Source organism: Eulemur rufifrons, chromosome 7, assembly GCF_041146395.1.
Source record: "Eulemur rufifrons isolate Redbay chromosome 7, OSU_ERuf_1, whole genome shotgun sequence".
In the NCBI taxonomy this organism is placed as follows: Eukaryota; Metazoa; Chordata; class Mammalia; order Primates; family Lemuridae; genus Eulemur; species Eulemur rufifrons.
This window is the reverse complement of record NC_090989.1, coordinates 136,217,394-136,228,425: the sequence shown is the minus strand read 5'-3', so window position 1 is coordinate 136,228,425 and position 11,032 is coordinate 136,217,394. Positions and strand designations below refer to the sequence as shown.

At 36.1% G+C, this 11,032-nt stretch overlaps 1 protein-coding gene across 1 annotated transcript in view; it reads right to left on the bottom strand.

The window, feature by feature from the left end:
• Positions 1-3,030: 3,030 nt before the first annotated feature.
• The window catches only part of CMC1 (C-X9-C motif containing 1), a 76,877-nt gene continuing 68,875 nt past the window's right edge, over positions 3,031-11,032 (bottom strand). Inside the window, exons 3-4 of the mRNA XM_069473341.1 lie at positions 6,396-6,486; positions 3,031-3,263 (exon numbers count right to left, since the gene is read on the bottom strand). Coding sequence (XP_069329442.1) covers positions 3,143-3,263; positions 6,396-6,486 — 212 coding nt within the window. The 3' untranslated portion in view covers positions 3,031-3,142. The remainder of the gene's footprint in view (positions 3,264-6,395; positions 6,487-11,032) is intronic.

Below are 11,032 nucleotides of genomic sequence, written 5' to 3'. Positions count from 1 at the left end.
CTAAAATAAATTATTTTTTGAAATTGAAAATGGATATGAAATACTGTCCTTGCCTATATATTCCAGGGTCTGGTACTAATTGTTGGTTGTTAATTTGATTCATATAACAGACATTTGTATTGTTAAACCAACTTCCTTTGAGTGGAGAATTTTCTTTTTCATCCTAACTATACAGTGATGATAGCTATCAAATAGGTATCCTAGAAAGTCAGTGGTAGATGTTCTTGACAGTTTAAAGTGCTAGATAAATTACGTATAAGCCTCTTAAATAAGGAAAGATTAATCAAAAAATTTTTTTACCCAGCCACAATTTTTAAATGTACACTTGATCATCTCTGTGCAAGGTAATACTCAAAAAGAAATGAGGGTGGTCTATCTGTAGCTTATAATCTATCTATTGAAAATTTTATATTGACCTCTTTCATACTAGCTGAAATTTGTTCCAAAGTGCTTCCCTTGAAATTTTTTTTAATCTTTAGATTTCTTTTTATAACACAATTCACTACATCCATAACTCAACAGAAGAAAACACAAACAACAAAGCCACCTATTTATTCCTCTTGCGCCCTTAGTAGTGTAAGTAAAATTTACATCTCTAAGAATATTCTTTTATTGAGTTGCTGTCAAAATGGACCTGAATTCATAAGGGCAGGAACATTCTTATGTGAAACATTAGAAAACCAAAATAAATAGGGGGAAAATTCAGACTGAAAGAACTAAAGAATTAAATCATGTGACAATAAAGTAATGATCTTATCCTGAAAGGCTACTTGAGAAGGTAAATCTTAAGGGTTAAAAAAATCTCTGGATTGTCATTTAAAAGTGGAATAATATAAGCAGAGGCACCACTGAACAAGCAAAATAGAAGCAGATGTTCCAGATGGAGTAGTCTTGAATGAGAATAAGCATGGGTATTCTGAAGCCTACAATGAATGGTTTAGTTTTTGACATAAAGAGAATGATTTTTTTTTGAGACAAGGTCTTACTCTTGCCCAGGCTAGTGTAATGGCATCGTCTTAGCTCATTCCAAGCTCAAATTCCTGGGCTCAAGCAATCCTCCTGGCTCTGCCTCCTGAGTAGCTGGGACTATAGGTACGTGTTACCACACCTGGCTAATTTTTCTATTTTTTGTAGAGATGGGTCTCACTATGTTGCTCAGGCTGGTCTCAAACTCCTAGCCTCAAGTGATCCCCCCACCTCGGCTTCCCAAAGTGTTAGGATTACAGGCATGAGCCACTGCGCCCAGCTGGATGAATATATTTTTTATGATGTATTTGTCTAGACTCTGTGGGGAGAGTAACATCTATATAAGGGAATTTTCCACATGAATTTGGCTACTTTTGATTTTAATCAAAATTATAAATGAAAGTCACAGATTGTATGTATTTCATTAGCTTCTTAAAGTAACTGTTTTGCCTTTTCTTCATTCGAGTCATCTTTAAAAAGAATTCAGGTCCCATGCTCTAGGAAATGCACCAATACCAAAAGGCCAACAGAGAAATAAAGGCTTGTTTGCCTCTATGCTGTGTGGCATCTAGATTTCTCTATTTGTCTTGCTTTTATCTGCTCTAGTAATATTCCTCCTTTTGATCTGTGGCCTGGAAAAATGTGTTTTCTTTATATTTCAAGTAAGGGTAAAATAGTTCTTTGAGTGGTGTAGAACTTGAACATCCATTGATTCTTTAGGTTCATAATTGATTTAACTTAAGTCCTTTTCAAAAAAAAAAAAATCTCTCAGATCTATTTCATGGGATTAGGGCCAAAGTTAAATCTTATCTTAGTGGGTAGTAATTTCTATTGGTGATTTTAATGAGGACGGTGTGAAAATATACATAAAATTTACTTATCTGGAAACTGGTTACAATGGCTGTGGAAGAGTTAATAGCTCATGGGGGGAAAAAAGAACAACTTTTAATATAAAAGCTCAATTCCTTCCATTGGGACAGAAATTTTTTATACTACCTCCTGAGTCCATTATTATATTATAAAATAGTAAATCACATTTATAAAGATGCCTTTTTTAAATGAAAGATTAAAGTATTCAGTAGCCAAGTTAACAGAACATATAATACATTCTAGAAAATTTTCCATCAAAGATGTAAGTAAAATTAATTCATATAAGTACTTATCCCCTATGCTTCTGCTATGGTTTGAATGTGTCCCCTAAAAGTTGTTAGAAACTTAATTGCCAGTGTAACATTATTAAGAGGTAGGGCCTTTAAGAGGTGATTGTGTCATGAGGGCTTTGCCATTAATGCCATTATTGTGAGTGTAAGTTCTCCAGAGAGTGTGTTATAAAAGCAAGCTCAGCTCACTCCTGTGGTCTCTTTTGCATGCACTTGCTTCCCCTTCTGTTTTTCTGCCATGGTTTGATGCAGTACTAAATAAAGCCCTTGCCTAAAGCTGCTGCCATGCCCTTCCACTTCCCAGCCTCCAGAACTATGAGCCAAATAAACAACTTCTCTTTATAAATTACTTCGTCTCAGGTATTGTTATAGCAGCAGAAAATGGACTGAGACAGTTTCCAAATAAGCCTTTATAACTAATAACAATAACTACCAATTAAAGAGCATGTACCATGTCTCAAGGCACTGTCCTATACACTCTACATGTACCTGCAGTACTCAGTAAATCCTCACAATAACTGAGATTTACTTCCATAGTTGCATAGCTAATAAGTGATAGCCCATGAAGGATTCTGGTTCACAGCCATTCAGTTATACTGCCTGATTATTATCAACACCTTTGAAGGTTGTCTATTCCTACATTTAATTACTTTTGGCCCCCCTGATTATCCATTAGCATATTATACATTGGATGAAGGTAATATAAGATCCATATGGAACTCTAGAAATCAGTATCACTACTATAGAACTATAGTTCTAAAGAAACAAAAAATCCAGAATGACCAGGGAAACCATATCCCATTTCAGTATTTATTCTATTCAATAAACAAGATCTTTGAAATAAAAAAATGTTTATTTCAGGTAAAATTAATATTCCATAATTAGGATGAGGCAAACACACATTCTTGGGTGCTGATTGATTTATTTATTTGAGTGGTTTTATTTATTTCCGTAGATTTATACTATGAATGACTTCTATAAATATTAGAGTTCCTGAGTATCACTGGAATGTTTGCCTACATGCTCGTGGGAAGCTTCTGTAGCCTTTTCTTGGTAGGAATTCCAGTTTTTCTGAATTCTTCCCTTTCCTTCAAGTATTCCATTTTGCATTCTTCATAAAAGGCTGGATCATTATAGCTACAAGAAGGAAATGAAAATATTTTAAAATTAATAACTGTAAGCATTCAATATAAGCTTATTTTAATAATATCCAGATATCTAGTTCATCAGGCTCAATGGTCACATTCACTGTAAACATGCTACTAAATTAAAGACACTGTGATCCATTTTTGCATAGCACTGTCACAGGATAGAGCAACAAGACGGCTCCTGTCTTCAAGGAACTCATGGTGTTATGGAGCAGACCAGTAAAGACTGGATTACAATTAAGTATATAAAGTGCTATGATCGATGTATTGCCCAATAAACCATGGAAATGGGGAAGAAACAGGGCAGGTGGAGATATCAAGGGGAAATGTTTGAGTTGCATTTTGAACCAACAGAAATCCACATAGAAGGCACATGTGGACAGGCACATAGATGAGGAAAAACTGATGCAGGAAGAACTGCAAGTACATTAGTACCACTATAGCAGATTACACACAGAGGAGACAAGGGCCTAAGAGGAAGATGGAATGGGCAAAAGCCAAATCATGATGGGCCCTTTATGCCATACTAAGAAATTAAAATCTATCCTGAAAGCACTGGGGCACAATTAATAGAGCAACTGTAAAATCAGTTTTGTGTCTTGGATGAATCTGACAGCGTGTGGCAGATAGGATGAAAGAGGGCAGGCAAGGTTAGCGGCAAGATGTCCAACTATTAAAATAATGCAGGCAAAAAATGATGAGCGCCTAGGCCAAAGAAGGAGCCATAGGAATGAAAAGGAAGAAATGGGTATGGGGAGATTTAGAAAATCAATGGGAAATAAGCAATTAGAGTTGGGAGACAAGACTCCAGATTCTGGACAACTGCATAATTCACAGACACATGATGCAGGAAGAGCAAATGGAGCCGAGTTCAGTTTTGAACTTGAAGATAGAAACAGAAATGTCATTTTTTATAGAAGGTAATTGAATCCACAGGTGCAGACCGAACTTTCTCAGATTTAAGAATGAGAAGAGAACCCAGGGAAACACCAATTTCAAGGAGTAGATTAAGGAAGAAAAGGTTGAAAAGAAGTACAGAGGTGGGAGTGCAAAAGCCTTATTTAAAAAAAAAAATACAGAGAGATGTTGGGGAAATGGGAAAGTGCATTATCAGGGAGGCCAAATGGAGATTTTTAGTAAGGGATTTTCAGAGAGGGGCCAACTAAAAGACAAAGAACTACTTGTTGCACTTGGCTACCATGAGCCCATCAGAACCTTTGGGAAGAGCAGTTTCAGTGGAGTCAGGGCAGAAATCTGGTCATAGTGTACTGAGGAATGAATGAAGGTGAGAGATAAAAATAAAGGAGCACAAACCATATTTCAAGATGAGAGAGGATAGTGGTTACATTCATTTCATGGAATATCAATAATTAAAGCAGAGCATTTTCTTATTTAAAGATAAAAAAATACTATTTCTTAGTATATTTTGAAACTTAAGGTCAAGCAAAATTTTCCTTAATAACTTTCCATTTACTTTCAGCAAATGTCACATCCCTCTTTGTTTCCTTCACTGCTTCTCTCTCTTAACAAACAGAAGCTGCCTCCTCCCACCCTTCCCAGCCCTTTCCCCAGGATGGACTGGAACCTGTTATTTTCTCTTTGTATTTCTAAAGGGTGGGAGATAGAAGGATCTTCAAATGATTAATATTCAGATAAATAATAATAAACACAAATCAACAAAAGAGCTAACATTTACTGAATACTTAACTATGTGCCAGGCACCGTGGTCTATGTGTTTACATACAGTGCCTCACAATCACTCCATGAGGTATATTACCCTTTCTTACTGTGAGGAACCTGCCTAAGGCCACATGGCTGGCTAAGCTCTCACCGATCCAGTGAGGCCAGGCTGCCCTCTCTGCAGTCTGTGCTCCTGTCTGCTCTGCTCTAGAGCTGCCTCCTCTGGGGGAAGGATCAAAATAGGGATTATAATTAATTATGATGACTGAATCTGAGTTATAAAAATTCTTAAATCAATATATAAAACAGAGTTTAACAACTCAGTCACACAAAACTTTAAAAGATTCATTTACTCATTAAATATCTCTTGTGAGCACCAGAGAACAAAGTGGAAGAAGAGTAAGTCACAAAATAAACTTTTACTCCTATGTGGTAAAGCGCTGAGTACAGTTCCTGGACCATAAATAAGGGCTGCTGTTGACATTATTAACTTGAGGAAAAACGTGAACCTCGAGTGTGTTTCCTCATCGATAAATGTAGAGATGAGTTCAGATAATCTCCAAAGTCTCTTCCAACTCCAGCATTCTAAAAAAAGTCTATAAATTTATGTGCAAATAATGTTATTTAAGGAAAAAAAACCACATAGGATTCAGGTAATCATAACTTGCATTTTTATTTAATACCCAAAGAAATGTCATACCATCAGCTTCACAGGCTAGAGGTGTACAGTATTAAAGGAAATAAGGACTTACCAAAACTAAGGTCTCCAACTACCCATTAACAATATTCACTAAAGTATTCTGCAATATTATCTGTCAATAATGTGGGTAATAAAACATGGACAGGTAAGATAGAAAGCACATGAATTCAAAGAACTTCACATATTTTTAATTAAAGATTTAAGGAACTACAACAAAATATTAGTAAACATGGTATTTAAGAATTTTTTTCAAATTAATTTAACTTCAAACTCTAAATTTACTTTTGTGTCATTCATATGATTTGCTATAAATTTCCTAGTAGTTATATTAATCTAATGAATCACAAAGCTGGAAAAGGTTTTACAGATCTTTAATTTGGTTATCTTTCCATTAGAAGAAATAAACAAAAATCAGTCCATACTATATTCTATACATAGATCAACCTGTTTATCAAAAGGGATTTGTTAAGTCATGTGGAAAAAAATCATATATTTTTCTTTGCTGACTTTATCTTTTTAATCAAGTACAAGCTGATAAACATAACTTGGAAAGACTTTCATAGTTATGTTGCCTTTTAAAGAATAATCTTCAACATATTGAACTTTAGACCCAGCCAACAATATGACAAATCTGGTAGGGGAGATACAGAATACATTGCATATAATGAGTTAAATAACACTCTCTTACCTACTACACACACACACACACACACAAGTACAAACACTGAGGTTACTACTTACTAAGCAGTTAGACATTCTTTCAATGCAGAATTTTCTTTTCTGCATTTTACTACCATAAGGAGTCCAGAGTTCTTGCAACATTTGGTAAAATCTGAAATAAAATATTTGGAAGGAAAAAATGACTTGTAATTACATGAATATAATTTTAACAGCTCTACAATATTTGTTCATGTATCATCTATTAACTAGATTGTGCTTGGCACACAGTAATGCTCAACAAAAGACATGTACACTAGTAAAAGGCAGAAAGAGATGAATGTTGTTCACTGTGCAGAAATAAATGAGATCTGAGGGACAGAGGACCTCTTAGATAAAGGGTGAGGAGGCTTCATAGAGATAAAACAAGATGTAGAGACCAAGTAGGGTTTCTAGTAGAGAAAGACAGTATAGTCACGCTCTGCTTAATGACAGCGAGACCTTCTGAGGAATGCATCATTAGGCGATCTTGTCACTGCGCAAACATTATAGAGTGTACTTACACAAAACTATTGTTATAGACTACTACACACATAGGCTGTATGGTATAGTCTATTGTTCTGGGGCTGCAAACCTGTACAGTATGTTACTGTACTGAATACTGGAGGCAACTGTAACACAATGGTATTTGTGTATCTAACCATATTTAAACACAGAAAAGGTACAGTAAAAATACGATGTTGTAATCTGATGAGACCACTGTCATATATGCAGTCTGTCATTTACCTAAAGGTCATTATACAGTGCAGGACTGTATATTCTAGGGGCAATAAATAAGAGTCAAAGGGGAACTGTTTCCAGACATCAGTACCTGACGTCCAGTCTCCGTGTTTCACCTCAGTACATGCAAAGCTAGTGGGTCCACACCTGATGGCATCAAGGCATCCCTACATTTTTTTTTTTTCCTTAGAGACAGGGTCTCACTCTGTCGCCCAGACTGGAGTACAGTGGTGTGACTCACTGCAGCCTCAAACTCCTGGGCTCAAGTGATCCTCCTGCCTCAGCCTCCCAAGTAGCTGGGACTACAGGTATGCATCACCACACACCCAACTAATTTTTCTACTTTTTGTAGAGACGGCATCTCGCTATTTTGTCCAGGCTGGTCTTGACCTCTTGGGCTCAAGCGATCGTCCAGCTTCAGCCTCCCAAAGTGTTAGGATTACAGGCATAAGCTACCATGCCCAGCCCCTCTTTTATACAATCCTGCCATGGTGCATGAACTTCTAATAACAGGACCCCCATTTCATTACCGTCAGCTCTAGATTCCCAGAAATTTTAGATGGCTTTCTATTAAATTTCCATCTTAAATTGTACCGGTCTCTTTGGTATTCTGCCTTCTCAGGACCACCAACCCAGAAAAGCCTAGTGCCACACTCCACCCACAGCTGGGCCACTTGTTATTCTGTTTTGTGTTTGCTTTGGGTCAGACTCAGTCCTACCTGTCCCTTCCACAGGACAATATGCTTTGTTTCCCACCTTGTGCAGCTACTCTCCTGAGCTATTCTGGTCCTTCCTTCTGACCACTGGCTGCTCTAGTTCAGGCTCTGCCACCTCTAATCTGCTGTAAGTAACCAACCATTTCCATGTCAGAGCTTAAAATATGACATCATCCTCACAAAGAACCTGTAGGCAAAAAATTATGTTTTCTTAATATCTTTTATAACTTTTTAAATACAAAATTATCAAGATTCCCCCCTCTCTTGAGCTATGTGTTATCCTTCTAGTTACTGAGGAACATAATTTATAATTATCTTAAAACAAGCAGGTAATTTCAGAAGTCTTCATGAAGATACATACCTATAATATGTAACAAAATTATTTTTAAACCACGAGCAAGCAAATATGATTGAGATTTGTTAAATGCGCGAGAAACTCATTGGGGGGCTTTGCCGGGACAAGCATAGGTATTTTTATCCACCCACTGCATCACAGTCATACTTTGAAAAAAAAAATTGGTAGAATAGGAACAAGAACAAAGGATGCAAGAAGTAACTTTAATTCAAATAATTTAATGTACATGATCACATGAAATTGAGTGATATGTAATATTCCCCTTCAAAGATACACAGGATTAGCTTCCTTTAGCTTCTTGTTCACTAGCCTCGGTATTCCCGTTTGCTCTCTTGTTCCCACCTTGGCCTGTCAGACTCTGAATGTAATCAGGTATATTCTTTATTCCAACTACAAATGTTCTTGTTCCAATGAGCTGGGCACATAGGTCAAATCAAACCAAGAGAAATTCCTTTGTGCCCTTTGACTAAGGATCCCTACAACTCAAAAGGCAAAACAGACTTACAGCTCACTCATTACCAGTGGAGACACTGAAGGGAGGCTGTGTGGCTATCAAAACGTCCATTAACTTTCACTCTGGAAAGCCTATCTATTCCTACATGTTAATTTTTCTACTTATAGCATGATGCTAAGATCTGCCTTTATATGAGCACAGATTATGATCTCAAATAAAAATTAAGATGTAGGCAATCCTGAAAGGGAATATGTACATAAAGTTAATCCAAAATTGACTAAATCTGGCAAAAGACTTCCTTAGAGAATTGGCATGTTCAGTAGTGGTGATAAATTCCCCTGTACCACCTTACCCTTACTGTCACCTCACTTACCTACACCAGACTAGTTCACCTAGATAATGTCTAGAAGAAAGATCATCAGATGATGAATTTTGCCTATCTGTGGTCCCCAACCCCCAGGCTGCAGACCAGTACCAGTCCATGGCCTGTTAGGAACCGGGCCGCACAGTAGGAGGTGGTTGGCGGGTGAGCAAGCAAAGCTTCATCTGTATTTATGGCTGCTCCCTATCAGTTGCATCACCACCTGAGCTCCACCTTCCTGTCGGATCAGCAGCAACATTTGATTCTCATAGAAGCGTGAACCCTACTGTAAACTGAGCACGCAAGGGATCTAGGTTGCATGCTCCTTAGGAGAATCTAACGCCTGATGATCTGAGGTGGAGCTGAGGCAGTGATGCTAGCTCTAGGGAGCAGCTGCAAATACAGATTATCATTAGCAGAGAGGTTTGACTGCACTGAGACCATAATAAATCAATTGCTTGCGGACTCATATCAAAACCCTATCAATGAGTGGCAACTGACAATGTAATAATAATAGAAATCAAGTGCACAATAAATGTTATGTGCTTGAATCATCCAGAAACCATCCCCTCCACCCCTGTCCCTGCAAAAATTGTCTTCTATGAAACCAGTCCCTGGTGCCAAAAAGGTTGGAGACTGCTGTGCTAGTTGACCAAACCCTAGTCCTTTTCTGGAAAACACAAATACAATGGATATTATCAAAAGTCTACTTTCTGAATTTAACAAACCCCATACTTTTACTGACTTAAAAAATTCCCAAGAGAATGCTTAGGCATTGCATTGTTTTAATGTATGTTTTCTCTAATACGAATAAAAATGTTCTCGGTAGGGAACTGATGCACGATAGCATTTATGTATTTTGATCACAACAAAGACATGGTCTAAATATTTTCACATTTGTCCAAATCTCTTGTGGAGTAACTATGACTGACCTGAAGCCTCAAGCTGTTTGTAAAGTTTCTGTCACTTGTTTAGCAACAAGATTTTAATAAGGATTTTTCTCTCATCCTACATTAGCAGTCATATAATAGTGATGTTGCTAAGATTGTCAAATGATTTCTAAAATGGTATTCTGAAACAAATCCATTTAAATTGCTCCATCTTTCAATTTTATGTTAAATGTTAAAGAGCCTGTATATCTATCAATAATTTAAATTACCATTAAAGACTATAAAAATAAAATTTCATTCAATTAAGTCCATCTTAAGATAACACCAATGAGTGTCAATAAACAGTGAGAATAGGAATGTGAGAGATTGTTAGAAGTTATTCCAAAGCTTAAAGAAATGTGAGACCTCTTTCCTTTAAAATACTAAGAGTATGACCTTTCATTTCTTTCTTTTGTAAACTCTTCATTTCTCAAAAAAAAAAAACACTTCATATAATACACTATTGATAAAAACATTCTTTGGATATAATAAAATTTGGATCAACAACATCTAGGGCAGAACAGAAACAGATAAAGTCGTCTCCTAACTTTAGTCTAATTAAGATAATAGACAATTATTCATATTATAATTAAATACAAGTAGTCTATAGAATTTCCAATTTACTGTGATATGAAAACACTTTTTGAGAGCCTCCATATAAAAGCAGTAACAGAAATAATGACCTGAAATGATTTGTTTTCAACTCATTTAATGTGTGGAAATGTTTTAATATTTAAATAATGTCAATAATAAGGTCCCTTAATTGAACCAAAAATAAATACTTATGGAACAACAGCTATGCATGGAACTAGAAAAATGACACACTTGATCTTTTACACTTTTCTCTGCATATAGGTAGTTTCAAACAACATATTTTGCAAATGTAGTTATCTAATGAGAACTAAAGCACTTACGGAGAGATGATAATTTAAAAACATACAAAACCCAAAGAAATAATCCCCATTATTTCATTTCTGTAACTATGACCACTCTGTTTATATCTCCATTATTTTGATTTTAAAAATAAGTTTTTTCACAACTATCTTTAGACATAGCAGCTATATCTAACCTCCCCATACCTTAATTTTCTTAACACATAAAGTATTTATAAAATGACTAGTTTTTT